This window comes from Danio rerio, chromosome 19 (assembly GCF_052040795.2).
Source record: "Danio rerio strain M-AB ecotype USA chromosome 19, GRCz13ab, whole genome shotgun sequence".
NCBI lineage: Eukaryota > Metazoa > Chordata > Actinopteri > Cypriniformes > Danionidae > Danio > Danio rerio.
The window spans coordinates 8,396,960-8,423,809 of NC_141039.2; the positions used below are offsets into that span (position 1 = coordinate 8,396,960).

At 36.4% G+C, this 26,850-nt stretch overlaps 1 protein-coding gene across 5 annotated transcripts in view; it reads right to left on the reverse strand.

The window, feature by feature from the left end:
• Positions 1–273: 273 nt before the first annotated feature.
• oxr1b (oxidation resistance 1b) overlaps positions 274–26,850 on the reverse strand; it is a 97,897-nt gene continuing 71,320 nt past the window's right edge. Inside the window, exons 7-14 of one of the 5 annotated variants that reach the window (NM_001045203.1) lie at positions 25,914–26,082; positions 18,634–18,802; positions 9,762–9,842; positions 5,054–5,185; positions 4,626–4,778; positions 2,813–2,908; positions 2,127–2,200; positions 274–1,741 (exon numbers count right to left, since the gene is read on the reverse strand). In NM_001045203.1, coding sequence (NP_001038668.1) covers positions 1,606–1,741; positions 2,127–2,200; positions 2,813–2,908; positions 4,626–4,778; positions 5,054–5,185; positions 9,762–9,842; positions 18,634–18,802; positions 25,914–26,082 — 1,010 coding nt within the window. In that variant the 3' untranslated portion in view covers positions 274–1,605. Of the gene's footprint in view, positions 1,742–2,126; positions 2,201–2,812; positions 2,909–4,625; positions 4,779–5,053; positions 5,186–9,761; positions 9,843–16,257; positions 18,803–25,913; positions 26,083–26,850 lie in introns of those variants that run through there. The other 4 variants (XM_087294867.1, XM_087294868.1, XR_015516126.1 and 1 more) reach the window with 4 other exon arrangements.

Consider the following 26,850-nt stretch of genomic DNA (forward strand, 5'->3'; position numbering starts at 1 on the left):
ACAATAAATATTATAAGTATATAGCTAGTAGGTCATCTTCAGTCAGATTTCTATTGGTCATAGATAAATTAGCAGGACTCTTTGGTAACTGCTGGGAAATATGAAGAGACTAATAAAAATATTTGATAATAGCATAAATGATTGCATAAAGCACTGTAATGAAGCGGTTTTCTGTTGGTCAGGCGTCAAATTTTCTACCTATTTCAACCCGATTCTGCATGCAAACCTACATTACTGCATAAACACACTCTCAAAACACAAAGCCACCAAACGGCCATTCTTACATAGACTTTATTGTGATAAATACATGGATACATGGTCTGTTATGATCCTTCAAGGGAACTAATGACATTTCTTGGAGCTTCCACCGAATACTGGAAGATCAGGAATGTGCAGGTGGACCCAGAGGGAGGTCCGATTCCTTGCGCTCCAAGATCTCACATCATGCGGAGAACATCAGAACTTCCCCACACGACGCCTGCTCCGACAACAGACGCACACAGTCGGGTCAAATGTTTGGGCACGCTTTCAGCTGGCATCTCTCTCGGCTTCAACATCAAGTCAGAATACTGCTAAAACAGCCACTGATTTTCTTCAAGAACTTGTCGGCGTGCCTCTTTGTGCATCTCCTCCTCATTGATGATATCAGCCGTCTGTAAACCCTGGAGACTTGCCATTTCATCAGCCCGGGTCACCTTATATACGGCTACTAGGCTACAGTTGACATGAAAAACCAATCTCAAAGGATCGGTTACTCCCTGTTCACTTTAGATTAGCATTTATGCCGTCATGTGCATATAGAAATTGTATTTATTGGAACAAATTTACAAGGAAAAAAGTAAGTCAAGGACAGTAGCGCGCACCAGACCACTGTCACACTTAACAGCAATACGGGGAAGTAGTTATGTACACGGTACACTAATAAAGGTATAAATATATAATTGCTATATGTATTTATATATGTATATATATATTTATTCCATCCAAAATGGCTTTTTATACATATCTCCAGGCGTAACTACTGCACTCCCAGACAAAACGAAGGACTTACGGGAAAGCAAATTGAAATTAAAGAGCACCACACGTTAATTTCGCATGTTACGCCACATTTTTTAAAATACAGCAACACGGTACTGAGAATTACATTAAAAGATGTGGCTTTTGATTATATAGAGCCTGTGTTAGCGCACTGATTGGACGTTTTAATAACAGGGATTTTGAGGTTAGATACTTAAAGTGCTTAAAAACAGACGCAACGCTACAGGTGACGAAGAAATCCCGACGTTTTGCTCTCGGAAAACTCTGGAGCTACATTTGGAAACATTCTGGATAACCATTTGTGCACTTCCTTATCCTCAAGACTTGAAGACCTCAGGCAGCAAATGGGTTAAAAACTTGTTCTTAATTCACACATGAACCTTTCGTTTTTGGTCAAGATCGCCCACCCATGCTGACCACGTCCAGAAATGAAGTGCAAATGTACACTGCTGTGCATTTTGTGTATCAGGGCTTCTTAGGAGCCAAGTGGAGTGTGTACAATCAGTTATGGGGGGTTTAGTAGTGTGCCCCCAGTTTATCTTACACTGGGGTCCCATGAGGTGTGTGTTATTCAAATGCCCATATTTCGATGTCCTGCACAAAGAAGTCCTCTGTTTTGGAGAGCATTGGGTTTCCGAAGGTCTTACATGAGTGAGTTCTGCCGTGATAGAGATCGCCGTCCAACCACAGGCCAAATTCACCACTAAAAGGAGAAAATTACAAATGACTTTAGACGTTATATGTGAATGTGATTATTGAAGTGTAACCTGATTTCACCAAGCAGGACATGTTCCTGGACTAACATCTATGTTGATCCTGGGACAACATTCCAATCAGCCAATCGGAACTAAGGGACATGTTTACAGTTAATGTTAAGTTTAGGCTTTCGGTTAGGTTTATCAGTTCTACATGACTGTTATCCAAATGTTATTCCTTTCTGATTTAGGGAATAATTTACGGTTATGGTCGGGTTTAATCATTTTCCAACAAATATGATGTCCAGGATCAACTTAAATGTTAATACAGGATTGCATCATACTTGGCCAAATCATGACTTGCGTATATGAGGAGATTTTCATTTTACACACCCTCCGCCACCAACAGCTAAGGAATCCATATCTCCTTTGATGAAGAACATGTTGTCACCAGTCCATTTGAATACCTGGAAAGGATCAAGTTGTTGAACTATGTTAAAAGCCAAGCCAGGAACAGGCATATATATATATATATATATATATATATATATATATATATATATATATATATATATATATATATATATATATATATACACATATATACACATGTACACACACACACACACACACACACACACACACACACACACACACACACACACACACACACACACACACACACACACACACACACACACACACACACACACACACACACACATATACAGTATATATAGGTAGACAAAAATAAAAACCAACAACCCAATCTTCATCTTTCATTTCATTCCAGCGTGCATATATACTGAACAAATACCCCAATTTAGTACTATTATTTATTATTTATCTATTTTCTACATTTCAACAACAAACTGGAGTTTACACAATTTAATTATTATTTATGTAGAATTATTCATTAGATTCCATATGTTAAATAAAAACAATCTTAATTTTGTGCAATTAAAAATACAATTTTTGCACAAAATACTAAAAAAGTAGATGTGCATTTTTATATTCGTTTAAAAAATTTGGAATAAATACATGCTCTTAAATGACATGACAATGACAAGTATTCCCACCTCAAACTCTGGATAGAAGGTAAAAACAAACGTCTCTCCAGTGCCATAGAAGCCGTCGCTGACTTTGAATGGCTGTGAAGCGAGTGCTCCAAACATCTATATAAAAATAGACAAAAATAGTTTGAATATTTTATACAAAAAGCCCCATCAATAACAATGCAAAACTTAAAGGGTTAGTTCACCCAAAAATGAAAATTCTATTATTAGTTACTCACTCTCATTTCTCTCACCTCCCTTGAGACCATTCAGAACACTAATTAAGATATTTTAGATGAAATCTAAGAGTTCTCTGACTACTTTATTTCCATAAAAGAAACCAAAAACATTATAAAAACAGTCCATGTGACTTCAGTTTTTCTAATGTAATCATTTGAAGCTCCAAGAACACTTTTGTGCACCAAAAAAAAAAAAACTGTAAAATCAACAATGCCTATATATTCCATGTTAAATTAGGGTGCTCATTTACTACAGGCAAAACAGCATTTAATTGTTGTGCTGCTGACTCTATTGCAATACATTATAATGCCTGTATTAAGTTAACATCATGACTAACTGATCCGACAGACAAGATATAGGCAAACAAGGTTATTCTTTCATTTTTTTGCCACATACAAATTGAAGCTTAGTAGGATTACAGTTGAACCACTGAAGTCACATGACATGTTTTGACAATGTCTTTATTTCCTTTCCTGGACTTTCCTAGTAATGGTAAGTTGGGATTATTTTACTGAGATGCAACATACAACCAGCCCAAATATTGATCACACTACACACAATCCTTAACTAGTATGCCATAGGAAAGAGAAAATAATCATTCATTGTTTACCTGGCACTTTTGTCCATGATTGAGTCACTCGTTTATGTGACACTGACAGTCCAATTAAAGCTTAACCAAAGCACACAGTCTGAGCCAAAAGGACCCGTGATTGATTCACCATTTGAGCCTTTCCTTCATCACGTGAGAGCATGTAAAAAGATGACTCAAAACCAAAGACTCAAGAAATGAACAGATGGAATAATTTCTAAATACGCTGACTGCATATGATTGGCTTTTTCAAGTGATGAACGAACGATTCAAACCTGATAGAAGGCTCGAAAAAGGAACTAATCTTCTACCCCAGAAAAGTGCACACCTTCTACCAGCAGAAAAGTGCACATGCGCCAATGAACAGATTACTCCCTGAGAGGACTCATCGTTCTTAAGTCACCTAAAAGATTTGTTCAAAATGATGCAAACAACCCATCACTACCCAGTAGACACTGGACGTCAACAAGATTGGCACTGTACCCCAAAGTCATGGAGATGTTCAATTTTGTTTGAAAATGAAAATCGGGTTGACGTCAGAACCCACCATCAGATCAATGTCCAACGTCCAACCTAAAGCCAACCAAATATCAACATTTAATGATGTTACAGCTTCACATTGTGTGGACATTGCCAATATGACGTCTATCAGATGTTGGATTTTGGTTGCCATACCTGACAAACAAATGTCAGTATTTGACGCCAGTATGACGTCACTTAGTTTAAGATGTTGCTTGGATGTTGGATTTTGGACACTTTTCCAACACAACCTCAAAATCAACCAAATATCAACAGCATTTGACATCAAAATAACATTGTCCTTTAACGCTGGCTAGACATTGAATTTTGGTCACCCGACGTCACAACCTAACTCTAACCTAAAATTAACGTTGTGTGACTGCTGAGTACTTTCAACATCCTGTAACAGTTGCTGTCAATGGAGGATAAGAGAGCTCTGTGATTTCTTCTAAAATTTCTAAACTTCAAACCCAGAAGGATTAGTCGCACCTGTCCATCGCTGTCCTTGATGACCATGAGCACCGGAGAGTCCTGGCTCTGCATGGCACGATACAGGCTCTTCATGCTCATGCCGTGTTTGGATGTGCTGAAAGCCAGGGACCAGGGGTAGCCGATGGTCCTGGGGGGCAGATGCTTGGCCAGCTGAGGATTGGGGGGGGGGGGGGGGGGGGGGGGGTTACAGGTTAGAATTGAATATAGATATGGCCTCAAACAATCAGAATGAGGTATAGCAACTTTAAAGTAAAGGCACACGAAAAATAAAAGCCTCCGGGAGCCAATTATACTGCGGAAATGCCACAGACAGACAATAGAAATGCCACAGGAGTCCCAGCAGAGCTGGCCTGAGGACGAAGCAGGGTTTTCTTGCTCTAAGAGGCTATCAGAGTTAAACGATGAGGTCAGCATATTGATATTACAGTATAACTTGCCTTCTCAATGTGCTCGGGCTGCAGCAGGACACTGGGCTCGGTGAGATTGGGTCTGAAAGTTTCGGGCTCAGGGTCGCTCTTCACCATCAGTTTGGAGTTCACCTCTTCCTTGGTTGTGATCTGAGTAAAAGAATGAAAAGGGTTGGTAAATATAAACCCTACAGCGAGTTTCTCAAAATCTCACGAATGCAGTCTTGCGTTGAAAGGACAGTGTAGATGGTTCAAACATTTAAATGGGTCTACTGTATATTGACCTCATTTTGGCAACAGATTGGATTAGTCTACTACTCTGTCTGTTTGGTATTTTGTTCTTTTAACTATCTATCTCTTTCCGAGTCAATCCATCGGTCTATCATTGTCTGTTTTGTTTGTCTATCCATCTGTCTTTTTATCTATCTATCTGTCTGTCCATCTATCCATCTATTTGTCTGTCCATCTGTTCGTCGAGCCATCTGATTGTCTATCAATTCATCTGTCCATTTAACTATCTATCCAGCTCCGTCTATTAAACCATCCTGACCGCCTATCTATCCATCTATCAATCTGATTCTATCTGTATATCCATCCATCATTCTATCTGTTTGTCTATCTATATATTTATTCATCTATGTGTCTGTCTGTCTATCCATTCAGCTGTGTATCTTTCTGTCGGTTGTTCTATCAACCCATTTGTCTTTCTGTTTGTCTGTCTTTCTGTTTATCCATCCAACCAATATCCAGACTGTCTGTCCATCTATATGACTCCCTGTCTATCCATCCTTCTATCTGTCTGTCTATCCATCCTTTTATCTGTCTGTATATGTATCCATCTATCTATCTATCTATCTATCTATCTATCTATCTATCTATCTATCTATCTATCTATCTATCTATCTATCTATCTATCTATCTATCTATCTATCTGTCTATCTGTCTATCAATTGTTCCATCCATGAGACTGCCTGTCTGTCCATCTATCTATCCATCCAACCAATATCCAGACTGTCTGTCTGTCTGTCCATCTATATGACTCCCTGTCTATCCATCCTTCTATCTGTCTGTCTATCCATCCTTTTATCTGTCTGTATATTTATCCATTTATCCATCTATCCATCTATCCATCTATCTATCTATCTATCTATCTATCTATCTATCTGTCAATATATCTACTTGTCTGTCTGTCTATCAATTGTTCCATCCATGAGACTGCCTGTCTGTCCATCCATCCATCCATCCATCCATCCATCCATCCATCCATCTATCTATCTATCTATCTATCTATCTATCTGTCAATATATCTACTTGTCTGTCTGTCTGTCTATCAATTGTTCCATCCATGAGACTGCCTGTCTGTCTGTCCATCTATCTATCTATCCATCCATCCATCCATCCATCCATCCATCCATCCATCCATCTATCTATCTATCTATCTATCTATCTACTTGTCTGTCTGTCTATCTGTTCTTCCATCCATCAGACTGCCTGTCTGTCCATCTATCCAACCATCATATCTATAAATCTATTCTTCTGATTCGTCTATCTATCCTTCTATCCATCTGTCTGTCTATCTGTATATTTATCCATCTGTCTGTCTGTCTGTGATCAGATAAATTAAATGACATTAATCAGAGTCATTAAAAATATTCAATTTAAGCTGTCCTCTCAAGGTAAGAGAACATCTGTAAAATTTTGAAATAGTACCACGTCCTTCCACAGAGGCCATTGTGAACAATACAGCTCAATAAAGGAGAAAGTCAAACTACAGGACATAACAGCAAGACATGAGGAATGAAGCTGACAGCGACACACATTCATCCGCTCAACGGAATCAGGCTTTAAATCTGGCAATGTGTGCTTCTACATCAGTACAACACCACTGATGTAGACAGGGAAACAATGATGGATGGAGATGAGCGAGGATTGGCAGGGAAATCTACCAAGGAGTCTTAATTCGGGAAGGCTTATAATACAGGTTAAAGGTATGAAAAGTGTAACTGTAGTTAAACACAGGAGTAGATGTTAGCAGGAAAACAGGGTCGTTCGCCAAGAGCAATGCAAACCAAGGCAAATATCCAAGCACCGCATGATAAAAATTGACAATCCACAAATATCAGATTGAGAGTTATTTGTGGGGGTTTCTGTATATTTTGAACAATGTATTAAGGAAAATACTCTTGGATGTTTGCATGTTCATTATGTTTGCATGTAATAGGGTTAGTGAGACCTCATCAGGACACTTTCAGGAATGGTTTTTCCTTTCAAAGTCAACATGAAATTAATTTAACATTTTCAGGTGGCCTTATGGGTCATTCACACAAAATGTGCTTCAATTTCAATTACTTTTTTCGTTTTCTTTTTCTATGTAAACACACTCTTGATGAATGTGCACATGCTATTATACTCATGTCTTGAGTCTTTTGAAGCAAATAAGCGTCACATATTTAAGACATGTTTCAACTTTTGAATCAATCTTAGTTTCAAAGCAGTGGACCAACTAGAAGAACTTGGAGGTGGGACAAGCATTCCAACTTTCTGTTTACTGTAGTAAGTTGGCATGACGACTGTTTTATGTGACAGCAAAATGGCAGTGGAGGCATTTTTTAAAAAAACAATCAAGAACAAAATGGTTTTAAATAAACTGCTGTCATGCCAACGTCTTAACAGAAATGACAGAAGTGCCACGCCTTCTGATTGGTCCACTGCTTTGAAACTGACATTAATGACCAGCACTGCATTTAAAAATTGCAATTCTTTGTGATGTAGCACCTTAAAAAACTATGCTCGTGCAAAGCAATTGAAAAGACGCGAGACATGAGTGTAATGTTTACACACGTTTACATGGAAAACCAATGAAAAGTAAAGCATTGGAATGGAAAAAACAGGTTCTGTGTGAATGACTACGTATGCTGAAGATTTGGATTTATGTAGTCTGTATTATTCAGATTGTTCAAGTTTCAAAGACATTTTTTTATGTTTATTTTAATTGTCTCTAAAAAAAGTTCAGAACAGATTCTTAACTGTTAAATACAATTAGTTATTAAATCCCGTCTTGGTAAGACTTTATTTCAATAGTCCATATAACACATTTTGGTGACAACATTTTGCAACTACATGCCAATTACTTCAGTATCAGTAGACTGTCTGCTTAATATCTGCTGATACTGCTCCTTACACACTTTGAACAGACTATAAGAAACTTTGCAAGTACATGTCAACTTACACTAACCCTAACCCCAACCTAATAGTCTATTTATAATCCAATGAAAATTAGTTGGCATTTAAATGCAATGTAACTTAATTTCAACAAAATGCGTTAAAGCAGTGTTTCTCCACCACATTCCTGGAGGACCACCAGCTCTGCACATTTTCCATCTCTTTTTAACCAAACACACCTGATTCAGATCATGAGCTCATTAGCAGAGACTGAAAGACCTGTAATGGGTGTTACCCAAAGACAAAGTAGAAATCCAAAACATGCAGTGCTGGTGGTCCTCTAGGAATGTGGTTGAGACACGCTGCGTTAAAGTGATGATCAAAATAAAGTGATACCCCTGTCTTTTGCATAAACCCATGTAGGATTGTAATAAATTTGCATATAATGCCGGCTAATAGTTTTCACTGATGCTAATAAACAATTTTAAACTCAAAAGTAGCAATTGTAGCTGATGCAGTGAAGAGTTTAGTGTGGTTTGTCGACATGTCGAGAAGACAAGTCAATATTCTGACATGTCAAGCATGTCGTGATTTTGCCAAGTACTATGCAATCCAAGACTAACATCTATGTTGATCCTGGAACATCATTTTTGTTCTAAAATGAAGTCCATACCTATTCCCTACCCGTAACCCCAACCATAACTGTAAATTATTCCCTAAATCAGGGAGAATAATAGGTGGATAACATTCAAGTGCATAAACCTAACTGTAAGACTGTAAAGTATCCGTATCATTTAATTATGATTGGAATGTTGGCCCAGGATCAACATAGATGTTAATCCAGGAACATGTCCCACTTGGTGAAATCAGGTTAACGATGAGGAAAGCTGACACTGTAATGTATATTAGAAGAAATAAGAGGTTTGTTGTTGTAGGGGAACATCTTTAAAATAGGATAATATGGCGATTTGAAATAAAGAGTCCTAATAAAGCAAGTCAGGTTAATTGCAATTTCATGTTGACTTCATAAGTGTGATGATTGCTGTCTGAAGTCAAAACAAGCACTGCAGTCAAATGCAACAACTTTTCCATCAGATTCTTAGTATTTAATCAAACGCTTCTAGAAGAGGCTCTGGGGAACAGCTTGTGACTAATTGCTTCCTATAAAAATGTATTTGTTTCATTTCATTCGACGCTTCCTCATACACAGTACAACTCATCTTGTCATCTGGTTGAAAATGACAGTTGACAGATACTCAATTTCAGTACTACTGCAGTAATTCTATAAGCCTTAAGTGTCATTTCAAATAACAATGGCAGTATTTCAGCAGCTCAGGGCCAGTTTTATTATTCACACTTCATAAAGGCCAGTCTGATCTGCTGATCTAGGGGAACAAATGCTGTAATTCGGTCTGTAATGCATTCTGTTTGAGACTGAACAGTAGGATTGTCTTATTTTTTTAAATATATATCTCAAATTCTCTGTCTGATAGTCATGTTCCTCCTGCCCCTTAATCAACAGACATGACGTGGCCTTTGTGATGTGGATCTGAGCATGTGGCACCTGAAGACGTTTGCAGAGCGAGCGCAGGTCCTCGCTGTTTAGCGCATCTATCCGCCGGTAGTACTCGGCCACAGAAACTACCTAATGCACAGACAGAATATAGTGGTGTTGCATGAGAAACTGCCTGACATCAAAGAATTAATAAGGGACAGAAGATATGCAGTCAAAACTCCTCTTCTGCTAGAACGGATCAATTTGGAGATGCAAGGGATCAGTTCAAGAAGGGAGGAATGGTTAGTAAATTTAAAACATTTAGCTATAAAAACTTAAATGAGAAGTTTAAAATAAAATAAAAACTGAAGTTGATATGTATATAAATAAAAAAATAAAATGACTGGGAAGGTCTGCACTGAGCCATGTGTTCACATCAGAAGTGCAGAGTCTCATGTGCCTTGAATCAGCTTAATTTAACAAGATTCACCTGACGAGATCAAACAGCACAGTCTCAAAGACAGATCATGCGTCACGAAAAGACATCTGCAAAAACCTCCCCGCACCAGCTGCCACGTCTCAAAGCAACAAACAACACAGTTTTTCATGAAAGTTGAAGATTTTCGCAGTATTGCATGAAAGGCCGTCTGTCTAACCCTCAATTTAAAAAATGCGAAAGTTCCACACAATTCCTTCATGCTGTCCTAACACAATCAATTAAGTTAACTTTATCGTTATTATAAATTTAGGTAGATTGAACTTAAAACAATTAAGTTGACCAAAAAAAAAAAAACACAAAAGAATGGGCTTCATGCACAGCTAGAGTTTTAAAGCCAACGATAAACTTCTGGTGAAAGCTTAACGTGACTATTTTCAGTTTGACAAGGATGTTTTTACAGTATTAAACAGTACATTTAGTTAAGCATGCAATTAGTTGTTCAAGCATAAAACGAGATGAAAGACAGTTGCAGAAATTCCATTGAAAATACTGGGGTCATATTTTAAAGACATGGCAGGGGGAAATGGAATTTAATGGAGTGCTTCTTGTCCGATCTGAGCCCCACTTCATATCGTATATCTCGCAAGCAGTGAAGATATCAGATTTTTAAATAAACCAGATTTTAAACCTGACAATTTTGTAACGGAAACCGGAAGCTCTTGGGCTGACTGGCTGAAAAATAAAAGTCTGTGTGCATATAGCCCATTGTGTGGTTTCAACTAAGTTTACATTTGTGGTTTAAACAAGCAGCAAAAAAGTCTTTAGTTTTTAAATAGAGGAACTGAAAATCAGTATTTGAGAAATTACAATAGGCTTATTTTATTTGAAATTAAATGTTAATTTAAGATAAAAAAAAAATTTTTTTGTCAAATAAAAATTTGTCAAGCTTATTTACAAGAAGAATCATACTGACATAAAAGACAGTATATGAGGGTATGGCTCACACAAAAGTTAACATTCTGTCATCATTTACTCACCCTCTACTTGTTTCAAACCTCTAAGATTTTTTTTTTCTGTTAAACTCAAAGGAAAATATTTCAAGAAGTCTTTTAAGGGTGAGTAAATAGTGAGGAACTTTTCTTTTTTGGGGTGAACTACACTTTTAAGGATCATAGAGAAGTCTCAAAATAATAACTGAATAGATGCAGATCTGAAATACCATCAGAAATCTTACAAACGGAGCATTTTTCTCAGCTTCTTGTTTTAATGTTCCGATATTTCACTTTAAAGCTTTACAGTCTATGCTTTAAAGGCAAAAAAAGGACATAATAATCGCCATAATTGTGAAATTACCGAATCAACACACAGTAGTCTGTGAAAATGCTCATTTTAGATTTCAGACTGCGTTTAATGACTCTGCATATAAACTCTTCAATTATAAATATTAAATATCCTACAAACCACTGGAATTTATCCATTTGCCAGCAAGATGTTTACACATTATACATGTCGAAATTATCACTTACGTTTTTATATTGTATTATAAAAACTACATTACCCAGAACTCCTCATTTGCCCACCCAGACATATCCAAACGCCCATCTCCGTCATAGCATGTATTTGCGCATTTATCTCCAAAGTTCTTAACATACATTTATATTTTCACCACAAAAAGAAGTGTTTTAAGGAGCTTTTCTTATGAAACACCGAGGAGGTCTAGACTGAAGAGAAAAACAACGCGGCGCTGACCTGCGATCTGTTTACAAACATTTCGCGCCATAAAAGCGTCAAGTTAACGATATATTAGCATTTAACAAAACAGCGCGACCGAATTCCGTTCAATATCACTCCGCTAGAACAAATACAAAACTTTAAAAGAGGAGGCTTCCTTTTATGTGGTAAACCAACCTACAAAAAGCTCAAAGCTGCACCCAAACAAACGGCATGCACGTCATGATATACTAGCTAGTTCATACTACACAGAACCCAACTGTATTCCTGATATAACAACACTAGACTTCTGCAAAAACAAGTGTCTAGATTTTACAGTCTATAGACCAAACCTAGAAAGCCCCAGCTGCTGTAAATATAACCACATTCTTCATGTCAAGTGCACTTAAGTACAAGTCACTCAGCCACACACAAACATTATATCCACAGGGCACATGTCTTTTTTTTACCAGGTCAAAGCTGTATTTGGGCGTCAGCTGCCATCTCTCCTTAATTCTCCTGGAGAAAAACATGACTTCTGCAGATGCTTCGAGATATGCAGGTGTGTGTATCCAATATAAAGTCTCAGACACTTTAAGAAGGGAACTAGAAGCTTTGCATGTTTATATCCCACAGGGACCAATAGGATGGCAGGGCAACAGAAAAGCATGAACTCATGTGGCCTTCCCTCTGGCCAGCCCAGATAAGAGGAGGCACAGGGCTGGAGTCATATTTTATTATTAAAAAAATAGAGGCTGTCTGGAAGATGTTATAAATAAACATTTGAATAGCCTAGAAACTGTCCCCTTGGGAGACCAAGAAAGGAAAATATAAACAATGAAAAGGTTAAAATAGAAATGAAAATAAAAACGGGGACATTTCTTAAAAATTGTTAACAATATGGATGTATTATAGGCTTGGGCGGTATTACGGTATTATGGTATACCGCGGGATCTAAAAATAGCAACGGTGTCAGTTTCAATACCGTTATACCGTCATAAAATATTAAATATCCTTTATTTAATGCCTACAAAAACGTATGTGTGGTTGTCATCACGGGACAGTGTGGAGGAGAGAGGGAAAGGAAGGGGAGAGGGAGGGAGAGAAGGGGGAGAGGGAGGGGAAGAGGTGACGTGACGAGTCGCGCTTCAAAGTGTCCTGCAGTTTGGGAGTTTTGACTGAACAGAAGGGAGACGTGGTTAATATGAACGAGAGGTCTGCATTAGAGCTAAAGATCTTTGACCGAACCCGGCGAGACCCGAAAAAATCCAAATCCCTGCATTAAAATCCATCCATGCAAAGGTGAAACAAATGATGACGAAGTAGTAAAAAAAAGAGAATTTTGACGGCGGTCAAGTCAGTCACTAGCTCAGAAGGAGCGGTTATTCCAGCCGCAGGTATTTCGCGGTCGCTCATACACTGCGTATTACGGTAGAGCCCTAAACCGCAAGCTGACAGGTAAAATGACGAGGCCACTCGCTAAAGTGAAACTGCTGTCATGAAAAATTAAATGCATGTTCCTGACAGGTAGAAGATGAACAAACAATCCTACCAAAAAACTTGCAAAATCAGCCGGATCAGAACTCTGCATCTCGACCTGTAGCAGCAGGAAAGGGTGTTCAGCTGCTGGACGCACCATGAGTGAGAGACTGCGCTAAAGCCAGTGGATTTAATAATGTTCCTCCACAAACACACGTAGCCTAATCTTGGTGAGTAAAGGGTTTTTAAAATTTAAATAAATATTAATTAAACCATATAATCATAATGTAGACAGAGTATACAGACTAATGGTGACATTATTCTTTTATTATTGAGCTTCACCGCCGCCCTAATGCCAGATTGTGAAGAGAAGTGGAGAAACACATCTTGCAGAGCCTTTATCTTAATTTCGTTATTGCCAAAATACCCGTCATCATTTAGAGTTTATTTTAATTTGATTTGTTAAGCAAGATTACTTTTCATTGGTGTGTAGGCTAATTTAAAGGCTAAGTGCATGTACCTAGACCTATAGAGTGCTGAGATGTTACGATGTTACAGCTGTAGGACTTATTTTATTTCTTTGTTCCAACTTTCAAGTGGCCTATAGTCTACGCTTGTTACGAATAAATGATGTTAAAACATATAAATGACTCATTCTTGAAAAAAATGCATTAGAGCTGTGTGCATGAGCACATTTTAATGTAGGCTGTGAACGGGTTTGGGCTGTATAAAGCTGTAATCAAAATGTACCTGTCGGACTCGGGACCTATCGGGTATAACTGCTGTTCCGCGGAAGCCGGCCAGATTTCTTACGGTGTGGGAGTAAATTTCTGAATAAATCGCGGGAGAGATGTGTGTGTGTGTGTGTATATGTGTAAAAGGGAGAGAGAGAGAGGTGCTGTGCGTCGCTTTGCTCTCTCTCTCTCTCTCTCTCTCTCTCTCTCTCTCTCTCTCTCTCTCTCTCTCTCTCCCCCTGACCGCGAGCCTAAGGTCGCATAGAATGTATTCAGTTTCTGAATGGTTTAGGCTTAAGCCAACAGTTTGGTGACGCTGTCTGAGCCTTAGGTCATAATTTTTTTTTATTACGCCGGTAATACCGGATACCGGGGTAAAATATGGAGGCGGTTTGACGGTATCAAAATTTGGATACCGCCCAAGCCTAATGTATTATGAATATATTTGCACATTTATGTAGCATAGAATATATTCTGCTGAGAGCCCCAAAAATATTCAAACAAATAGAAATGTAAAAAATAAAAACAGGAATTTATTAAAACAAATATGACCAAAAATTGTCTTGTTTTATAAAATAGCCAGATAGCTACCTGGAAGACTTTATATATGAACATGCACATTCACATAGCCTAATAATTAACGTATTCAAAACAAAACTGGCTTAAGTGATATTTTATAATGTAAAAAGTCACATATTTATCTGTAAGATTATATTAACAACATGCACATTTACATAGCCTGAATAAACTTCTTAATTAAAAATTTTAAAAAGAGGAAAATAAGATTATGATAGTTAATATAAATAAATTCAAACGGTTATTTTGAAGTTAATAATAATGTGCACAATCAGATGACCTTATTTAATACACTCAGCGGCCACTTTATTAGGTACATCTGTCCAACTGCTCATTAACGTAAATTTCACACCACAGCGACTCAATGCATTTAGGCATGTAGACATGGTCAAGACGATCTGCTGCAGTTCAAACTGAGCATCAGAATGGGGAAGAAAGGAGATTTAAGTGACTTTGAACGTGGCATGGTTGTTGGTGTCAGACGGGGTGGTCTAAGTATTTCAGAAACTGCTGATCTACTGGGATTTTCACACACAACCATCTTTAGGGTTTACAGAAAATGGTCAGAAAAAGAGAAAATATCCAGTGAGCGCAAATGCCTGTGGGCACAAATGCCTTGTTGATGTCAGAGGAGAATGGCCAGACTGGTTTGAGCTGATAGAAAGGCAAGAGTGATTCAAATAACCACTTGTTACAACTGAGTTCTGCAGAAGAGCATCTCTGAAGCACAACACATCCAACCTTGAGACAGATATAATACAGCAGCAGAAGGCCACACCAGGTGCCACACCTGTCAGCTAAGAACAGGTAACTGAGGCTACAGTTTGCACAGGCTCACCAAAAATGGACAATAGAAGATTGCAAAAACACTGTCTTGTCTGATGAGTCTCAGTTTCTGCTGCGACATTTGGATGGTCGGGTCAGAATTTGGCATCAACAACATGAAAGCATGGATTCATCCAGCCTTGTATCAACGGTTCAGGCTGGTGGTGGTGGTGTAAGGGTGTGGGGGATATTTTCTTGGGCACTTTCTTTGGGCCCATTATTACAAATTGAGCCTACCTGAGTATTGTTGCTGACCATGTCCATCCCTTTATAACCACAGTGTACCCATCTTCTGATGCCTACTTCCAGCAGGATAGCGCGTCATGTCATAAAGCGTGAATTATTTTAGACTGATTTCTTGAACATGACAATGAGTTCACTGTACTCAAATGGCCTTCACAGTCACCAGATTTCAATCCAATAAAGCACATTAGGGACGTGATGGGAGATTTGCATCATGGATGTGCAGCCGACAAATCTGCAGCAACTGCATGATGCTCTTATGTCAAAATGGACCAAAATCTCTGAGGAATATTTCCATTACCTAGTTAAATCTATGCCACAAAGGATTAAGGCACTTCTGAAGGCAAAAGGGATCCAACCCGGTACTAATCAGGTGTACCTAATAAAGTGGCCGGTGAGTGTGTAAATCTGGGTCATGCAAGTAAACACAGGGAAAATTGTATCATTTTAATTTAATAAAAAGTGTCTAAATACAATTTTATTTAGACTTGCAAATATCATCCTGAGAATCAAAGAAGGAATGAATTTAAAACAAAATTATAAAATGAATACATTTTAAATAGTTAAATAAGTATCATTTTAATTAGCACAAGCTTTAACATAAAGCAGATCATAACATCACCAGTAATATTATCTATATGATATTAGCAGCACATTAATAAAAGTATAGCATGCCTTCTATACTCCACAACAGTACATGCAAATAAATAGTTTGATCACAGGAATATATTAATAACTCTCTTAACTACTGTGCAGTTAACTATAATGGTTTCTTTATCTTCTTCACGGAGTGTTTACACTTATCATCAACGACTGTAAAACAATACAAAGCATAATCCACACTTATCAGTCAGATGGCCTTGCTCACTGGAGTCTATAAGAGGCTGTAGAGGGATGATGAAATGATTGTGTCCTTTTGCAGACGAACACTTAATACAGCAACAGCCAAGCCAAACACAGATTACAATGAAAGGACATTACATACCAATTCATCACATCCTTCGAGGGAGAAAAGATGTCGTTATTATGAAAATAGGACACTGGAACGAGATACTGCATGGACATTGAGGATGAACAAGCATGCATTCATACTTAAATGTTAGTGTGAAGTAGCTGAAGAGGACATGTGAACTGTGAAAGAAAACAAACACACACAAACAAACAGACACACTCTCCAGCACTGCTGTGAATAACAGACTCGTGTGTTCGGGAGAGAACATAAACATCACATAAGCATAATCATGATCACATGTCTATGACAACACCATCACAACAAAAACATCAGCCTAGTTCTCAAAGACACGCACATTTAATTCAATTAAATAAACATATGCATGAACTAACATCACTAACAATCAATTTTCAAATCGTGGTCAATTAAATATCAGTTAGTAGCATGAGAATGCATAATGTACTTTAGGCTAAGTGTTTGTTTTTTGTAAAATGCAATACAAATTTGCATCTGTGATTTTGTTAAATCTCTGTAAATTTAGTGTAATTAACAAAAGAACAAAAAAAAAAAAAAAGATTTTCACTGACCAAATAAATTGCATTGTGTAAATGTAAACACATTTGGATTTCAATGGCCGCACCACATTTCATAGGGACAAAATAAAAGAGAAAAGGTTATAAAATTTACAAATAAATTAATCTGAAACAGTCCACAAAAAGCAAGGTGAACTGGGGCTGGTTTCAGTAGGGAGGTTCAACTAACTCTTTTTTTAGACTTGACTTACTCTGAGTTTGTGGTTTCAGAGCAGCAAAACTGAGTTAGTTCAATCAGCTCTGACTCGACTTTGAGTTTGTGGTTTCAGAACAGCAAAACTGAATTAGTTCAATCAGCTCTGACTCGACTTACTCTGAGTTTGTGGTTTCAGAGCAGCAAAACTGAGTTACTTCAATCAACTCTGACTTGACTTACTCTGAGTTTGTGGTTTCATAACAGCAAAACCGAGTAAGTTCAATCAACTCTGACTTGACTTACTCTGAGTTTGTGGTTTCAGAACAGCAAAACCGAGTAAGTTCAATCAACTCTGACTTGACTTACTCTGAGTTTGTGGTTTCAGAGCAGCAAAACTGAGTTACTTCAATCAACTCTGACTCGACTTACTCTGAGTTTGTGGTTTCAGAACAGCAAAACCGAGTTAGTTCAATCAGCTCTGACTTGACTTACTCTGAGTTTGTGGTTTCAGAACAGCAAAACCGAGTTAGTTCAATCAGCTCTTACTTGACTTTGAGTTTGTGGCTTCAGAACAGCTAAACTGAGTTAGTTCAATCAACTCTGACTTGTCTTACTCTGAGTTTGTGGTTTCAGAACAGCAAAACTGAGTTAATTCAATCAGCTCTGACTCGACTTTGAGTTTGTGGTTTCAGAACAGCAAAACTGAATTAGCTCAATCAACTCTGACTCGACTTATTCTGAGTTTGAGCTTTCAGAACAGCTAAACTGAGTTGGTTCAATCGACTTTGACTCGACTTATTCTGTGTTTGTGCTTTCAGAACAGCTAAACTAAGTTAGTTCAATCAACTCTGACTTGACTTACTCTGAGTTTGTGCTTTCAGAACAGCTCAGAACAGTTTGTGTGAACGGCCCCTTATTCTACAAGTATCAGGTTTGTCATATCTCCCATTCTGAAACGAAAACCCCCATCATTTCAGAATTAACATACTGAGAGTTTTCACTTAATTTTTTTCTTTTTGAAATGCTACAAAAGGAGCCTTTACAAAAAAGATGTTTCATGGTTTATTATTTTGTGCCAAAATCATGAGAATCATGAAAAGAATTTAGGTCTAATTTAAGTTGAAGAGCATCAACAAATCACAGATTCAGCGTAATAACTTTTACAAAATCCCTTTTTTTTTCCAGGATTGTGGTTGTAGTATTAATTTTTTTTGGTAGTGAGGGCTTGCTTATCTCAGTAGGTGTTGTTCATACCTCCCAGTCCTTGAATGTGATGTCAGGTACTGGTTTATCTTGTTCTCCACTTTCAGCATCCTGGTTCTTTTTAACTACTACAAATCCAGGCTCGCGTGTCAGTCCCCCAAACCCCTCTCCATACACATCAGGGGTCCACTGGACAAAGAAGCCAAATAGGTGATCTGACCTACAGGAAAAACAAACAGAATGGTAAATCACAAGTAGAAACAGGCAGTTTACATCTTGTGTAGACAGAATTATTGATTATAAGCTAAATTATTTTGTCTTTTTTTTTAATGTGCCATTATATTAAATCTAGATACTGTATATCAGAATAGAGTAAATTATGTTTTGGATGTAAATAATCTATTATAACATTATAAGTAAACTTAATTTCCCAGTGCTGAGTTGCGGTTGGAAGGGCATCAGCTGTTAAAACATATGCCAGAGTAGTTGGCAGTTCATTCCGCTGTGGCGGCCCCTGATAAATCAGGGATTAAGCTGAAGGAAAGTGATTGAAGTGAACTTAATAGCATTATGAAATGCGGTTCATGTTGGTGCCAATAGCCTTGTGGGCAGTGTGGCGACATTGTAAAACAAATCTTGCTGCCCTAAAATAGTTTTAGTTGAACTAATTCTAACTTTTCTAATCATATCAACTTGCATCAATAAAACTCATGAAACTTTGTATAACTTTACATTTAATTTTAATTAACTTTATTAAAATGAATAAAGTTAAAGTAACAAAAATATTTGTTGTGAATATGTCTTCTTTTTTTCTTTTTTTTTTCTCGTTTTTACAGTTTATAGTGCCACTGCATTTTGAGTGTAGCAATAGTACACTTAAAATAGTAGTTTAAATCCTGGCTCACCTCTGGTCTAGCTTCTTTAAAAAAAAGGCAAAATCAATCAATCAATCAATCAATCAATCAATCAATCAATCAATCAATCAATCTATCTATCTATCTATCTATCTATCTATCTATCTATCTATCTATCTATCTATCTATCTATTATCTATCTATCTATCTATCTATCTATCTATCTATCTATCTATCTATCTATCTATCTATCTATCTATCTATCTCTCTCTCTCTCTCTCTCACTCACTCACTCACTCACTCACTCACTCACTCAATCAATCAATTAATCAATCAATAAAATGCAGTTAATTACTCCTTTAATAAAAAGTAAATAACAGAGACATTAATGCCCTGTTCTTCAATAGGTATATTTGGACACCTCATCCATAACTTGATCAGTTACTCAGAGTGGCATTATTGCTTAGACATCTTTATTAGCCTGCAAAAGAATCTTATTATGCTGGAAATCCTCCACACCTCATCTGTAACAGGCTGGTTTCAAGATGTGATGACTTTTGTAAAAATAAAAAAGATTAGATACACTTTAAGAACTTTGGTGGACAGGTTTTATACTGGGAACCAATTTTATCATATTTTAAAAATCAGAAAGAATTACCCTGCTGTTTAATAATCTGTATATCTCTTAGTATCCACTTTATGGTGTTTTTGTGTTTAATGTTTGTCCTGCAAATTTTTATTTACTTCTTCCCCTGTTATTTCTAAATTTGTTTTTCTTTCTTCTATCATCTCTGTTACATCATGACATCCATGACTCCAGACTGCTTAATTAATTGTATTTGGCCCTAATTATTGTGTTAAGCTGCCCTGGGATGTTCAGGTCTTGGGGTTGGGCCTGGGTTAAAAAAAAATAGAAAGAACGAAACTGGAATGTTTAGTTTTATATCTATGAAAATGTTATTTTCATGAAGAAAATAATAACAATTACTTCTGTGAAAAATGCCTGGCTATACTCTGATATTTAATACAATAATAAAATGTAACAATTAGAATTGTTTTATATTTCTTGAGATATTATTATGGATTTTGTTTACTTTTTTAAATTAGTTTCCTGATTTTCCATAACATTCTCTAGCTCATATGATAATTATATGTTGTTAATAATGTATTTATTAAAAAAATAAATAAATTAACTGTTAACTGTTTTCTATTAATTCCAGAAGAATCAAGGCCATTTCTATTTTGTCTGCAGTAAAAAAAAAATTCTTCTAATTTTGCTTTTGATTCCATCAATCATCACTCATGGAAACCCTGCACAAAGCTACAACATTACATTACAAAAGTCTTATATAAGCAGTTTACATACTTAAAAATGATCCAGGCCATCTAAAAACTCAGTAGTCTGATATACCACTTTCCAAAATTGCTTCTTTAATTGATAATGTAGCATGTCAACAGCAACCTATAGCTAATTATGGCATGTTGACAGTGATGAAACCCTGTCCTGAAGTCTCGCTGGCAAATAGAACTAATGCTGAAAGATCATTTACAAAGAACTGCAGGCATACATTCAGACACGTATACAGTATAAACACATGATGACCTGGTTACCGAGAGATTTGGATGAGATCCAGGCGACTCCCGGGGAAATGTAGCACAGCTTATAGGCCATGAGAGGTTCACACACACCAGCTAACATGACTAAATGTTCAGAAATGACAGAATGGACCATTGTCACTTGAGATGAATCATGCGACTGGCCACCAAACTGGGTCAGACAACAGTAGAGCAGTTATGGGCGTTTTTCTGCCCATAGATGCGTATCTGATATGATATGTAATGAGATTTCTTTTACACACATGCCAATGAATTTACACAGGGTTTGTTTGAGTTTATAGGTCATATTAAGAGGTTATAAACTATTAGTGAACTCTCAAATACATGCTTAAAGGGGCAGCTCACACAAAAAAAAAATTAAAATCGTGCATTTACTGTAAAAAAAATGGTGGGTTTCACACAATTCCTTCATATTGTGCCAACACAAATTGATTTAAACTAATAGTTTTTACAAAATGAACGTAAAACAATTAAGCTACACCCCCCCCCCATACACACCTAATTATTAAATAGTTTTTGGGCCATATCACACACCTGGCACAATAAGGCGCAAGACGTGTTTGGTGCAATATTTTGCTATTTTCAGACCAGCGCAACCCTAATTTTCACGTTTTGCGCCACGTTGTTTAAATAGCAAATCTGTTTGCGCCACTTTGTGAACTCATGGGTGGTCTGGTCTATAAAGGAGGTGTGTTAAGGTGCATTGTTGGTGCGCTGTTAATTTGAGAAAGGGAAATAGACCGCAACATTGACCAAGTAAAAACTGTTCTAAATTCCACCGCAGTGCGCTAGTTATGTGCCTATGCAGGTCCAAATCACATACACATTGCTTAATACGCACAGGATGTACAATAATACACAAATATCTTTACATGTGAAAAAAATTAAGAATTAAAATGGTTAAAAATGTAGAATTTTATATGTAAATATAAAAACCACCACCTCTATGCCTTGTTCATGTCCGAGGGGGACTTTTTTTCAGTTTATTCATGACAATTTGCATTTGTATAATGTTATTACTATTAGCAGTATTATTTATTATATGCATATTTATATTTGTTTTAATAAAAACAAGTTTAGGTTTATCCAACTGTCGGGTTTTAGAGACAAATGTGTCACCATATGGGCATTAAAATAGGACGTGTGTTTGGATATAACTCAGTTTTTTGAGCACTCTTTGTTATTATTGTTCATTTATTCCTTTGCTGGAAATTAGAAGAGAATTTAAAAATAGTTTTGAAACAAATCTTTGCATTTAACAAACAAAATTAAATATGTAGGCTAATGGATGTCTTCAGTGAAGTGTGTACAACACAGTTTCCTTCCTCAACAAAAGTAAAGGAGTAAAGAGAAAGTAAAGAGGACGAATGGAGGAGCTTCTTTTTTTTTATCCTCACTCTGCAGATGCTCTGTTTAACTGTTTTCTCGTTAGTCAATCATTCAGTTTTTCCACTTACTAAGTCCACCATGTAAATAGCAAATGTGCCATGGTGTGACGGATCTTAAAGGGAATGAGAGATGAGACTCTGATTGGTGGAATGCATGTTATGCTCAAAACACACCCTTAACTCATTAAGAGAATAAGCGTAACCCTGTTAGATGATGCGCCGGGGCAAAAAGAGTATTTTTCCATCTTTAAAAAAGTAAAAGTGGATTCGGACACGACCTAAATGCTTTTGTGCTTTAAGCTTTAGACTTTGTGCCTAGATCGTTAAAATAAAGCCCTTTAAGTGTTGTTTAAACACTTTTTAAATAATCTCAAAAGATGATATTTTCAAGTATGCTGATATATTTTTGTCCCCTATTGACTTCAGTAGTATTTTTCTGCTCCATATTTTTATACCCTCTGGGGTAAAGGAGCAACTGGAGCAACATTTTATGTCCAACAAAAGAATAATAAATGTGAGTAAATGATGATCTTATGTAAAGCAAAGCAGTAATTTTTGTAGGTGTCTTTAGGTGTCTGAAGAAAAGCATCAATAAATCCTTATATATTTATTTATTTACTTAAATTACACTTAAAGGGACAGTTCACTTAAAAATGTAAATTTAGTCATAGCTTACTCTCGTTATAAACTCATAAGAAGGTATTTTGAAGAATGTATATATATATATATATATATATATATATATATATATATATATATATATATATATATATATATATATATATATATTCATCCCCCATTGACTTCAAAAGTATTTTCTGTTCTATACAATTGGAGTCACAGGGGAAAGGAGCAACTGTGAGACACATTCTTCAAAATATCTTCTTTTTATATCCAACAGTGGAAAAATGAATGAGAGTAATGGGATTAAATTATGATAATGTTCAATCCTTAAAAACCTGTCCTATGTAAGGCAAAACAGTGATTTTTAGGTTTCCTTAAAGATTGTTCAGAAGAAAAACATTCATGTATGAGAGGAAATGTCAAAAGATTAAACAGAAAGTCATTACTCTCATTCTAAACGTAAAAGAAGATAATTTAAAGAATGTTGACATAGATTCATCCCCCACTGACTTCAATAGTATTTTTCTTTCCCTAATATTAAAGTCAGAGGGGAAAGGAGCACCTATCAGAAACATTTTTCAAAATCTCTTCTTTTTATGTCTATCAGAGGGAAAATGAGTGCAAGTAAACGATGACAATGTTCAACTTTGCGTGAAATATCCTTTAAATCACTAAAAGCCTGTCCTAGAAAAACTCAAATGAGCGGAAATGTCAAAAGATTAAACTGAAAGTCCAAAAAGCACAGGGTGAAATGCCGCTTATTCACAGATCACACACTGTGTTTAGACAGCATGCAAGCTTTGTGCAGTAGCAGGCCATCTTTCAAACGTCTTATTCGATTTTAAATGATCTTTCATGTTGATGAATCTGGAATCCCATTACGGACTGTCATCGGTTAGTGATGATGTAGTTTTAGCTAATTATGATGATTTATCGCTCCAGGGAAAGTTTGACTGCACAAAAATCAAACATTGATCCATGCATAATTCAGTTTGGAGATGAAAACGCACATACTGTATGGAGCGTGCAAATCTCTCTTAATCTGCCCGACTGTGGCTGAATAGCTGCATTATACAGAAGTAACAGATTCTGTGACGGATTATGTTAGGCTTTGCTTTTGAACATTTCAGATTAGCAGGTCATGTGATTAGTCTTAGTCATTTCTAGTGTCACCGGATTGATCTCGCCCCCAAAACAAATGAAGACATCGAGATAGACTAAACTTGCAGATTCATTGGCAAATGCAAGGGCCAAAAATATGAGCTCAAATAAATAGACATGCATACATATTAAAATAATGTACATTTGAATATCTATATATTTGATCATTATTATATCTTAAACATATACTTTGCATATACATTATTTATATACACTCACCGGCCACTTTTTTAGGTACACCTTACTAGTGGTTGGACCCCTTTTTGCTTTCAGAATTGTCTTAATCCTTCATGGCATAGATTCAAGAAGGTACTGAAAATATTCCTCAGAGATTGTGGTCCATATTGACATGATAGCATCACGCAATTGCAGCAGATTTGTCGGCTGCACATACATGATGCGAATCTCCCGTTCCACCACATCCCAAAGGTACTCTATCGGATTGAGATCTGGTGACTGTGGAGGCCATTTGAAAACCGCAAACTTATTGTCATGTTCAAGAAACCAGTCTGAGATGATTCGCGCTTTATGGATTATCGGTTTGAACTGCAGCAAATCGTCTTGCCCATATCTACATGCCTAAATGCATTGAGTTGCTGCCATGTGATTGGACAACTGTTAGACAGTTGAACAAGTGTACCTAAAAAAGTAGCCGGTGAGCGTAAATATACAAGTCATATATAATATAAGTCATAATTTCAGTCTTAAGTGCCACATGACCTTTTAGAAATAACTTTTTTTATTTTATTTTTTAAATGTTACAGTATAACAACATGATAACTTTTAGGATTCTTTAATAAAAGTTTAGAAAAAAGCATCCATCCATTGATCAATCCATCCATTGATTTCTTTAAAAAGTCCCCAAGCTTTTAAACAGTGGAGTAAAATATGTAATAAACTGTACAATTTAAATTCCAAATTGAATTTCAAACTTTTTTCCTAAAAAATTTTGAATAAACTGTTAAATCTTTTATAAAAATTTAAAAAATTTACAATTATTAAATATTTTTAGTATTTAATACTATAAGTGTAGTGTTTGCTTTATTAGGATCATCATCTTAGGTGAGATAAATAGCAACACTGTAAAATTTAAAAATTCAAAGGGCCAACTTTGGCTTGCAGGGCCAACTTTGGGCATCACTGCATTAAAACAACGCTCTTCCAGCAGTTCATACTCGCATCCAATATTTTGTTCGTCACGGGGGACATGCATGAAATGTTCCTAAATGAATGTGAAACTACCAAACTGCAGGTTAAGTCGACAAATTAAAAATGAATCACCCAAAACTACTTGAAACTCCAGAGAAAACATGGATAGCGTGGTGACACAATGACGTTAATTGAATTATGTACTATAATATGTAAAACAGAATCATGAAAGGAACATTCAAAAAGAAACTCATGTAAACACCTTAATTATATTATTGTCTTATTCTAATAATTTGATTACTGATGTCCATGTAAACAGTCACTGGCAGAGTATTTTTGAGTATTTTCACTGTACTGTAAAATACAAGCCTGCAGAAAAAATCTAGAAAGGATTTCATTATTTTGGTAAAACCTTTTTTATGGCAAGGTTGACATTTGCATAGTATTGCTCTTGTGTTTATCAGTAAACAATTGCAATTTAGCAGTGCAGGAAGGGACATTTACAGCAGGGTGCAGCCAGAATGAGAACAGCACTGACCTCTCAGAAGGAACAGCGAACCAGTACTCGTGTTTCCGGTCTCTTTGGGCATACTGCTGCATAGAGGCGCTGGCGTGGGACACAAAGGTCTTCCGCATGGCCCTGCCAACCCGCAGACACAGGAACTTGTGTAACTTGGACTTCTGCTTGCCTCTGAGTCCCGGCACAACTGGGACAGGAAACAAAACAGCTCAAAGCGGGCACCTGTTTTCCAGAGTAATCTAAGCATGTAGAATAAAACCGTAATCTTGCATCCTGTTTTCACTGATCTCTGTTTTTGTATATTCAGTTGAAACCAGAATTATTAGCCATCCTGTATGTATTTTTCTCCAATTTCAGCTTTTATGAAGTTTATAATTTTTATAGCGTCAATAAGTACAGTTCTGCATGTTTTTCATTGCTAGAGCTTCTTGGTGGATGCTGCAGTGTAACCAGGAAACCGATGGTGCAACTTTTCAGATGAAACCTACTGCTCCTTTGGGCCTCCTTTTTAAGACTATTATGAATGAAATTTTAGACCCATAAAGGGCTAAAGGCGTTTTTTAAATGGCCCAAATAGAAAAGACTTTTTATTTGCCCTATATATATATATATATATATATATATATATATATATATATATATATATATATATATATATATATATATATATATATATATATATATATATATATTATTTAATACATTTAATAATACTATAATAATTTAATAATAAAAAATATTTTAGATTTTATTTCTTAGTAAAATATTTTAAATATTGTGTAAAACAAGCCAGCTCTACTTGTATCCTTACACTTTTTTTTCCAACATAAACTTTAAAAAGTATTACAAACTAGAATAAACTAAATGTATGCACAACAATCCGTCCAGGTCAGAATCCCCAACAGTAAAAACATGGAGCACTTTTAAACAAATGTTATTGTAAGGAACATAATTA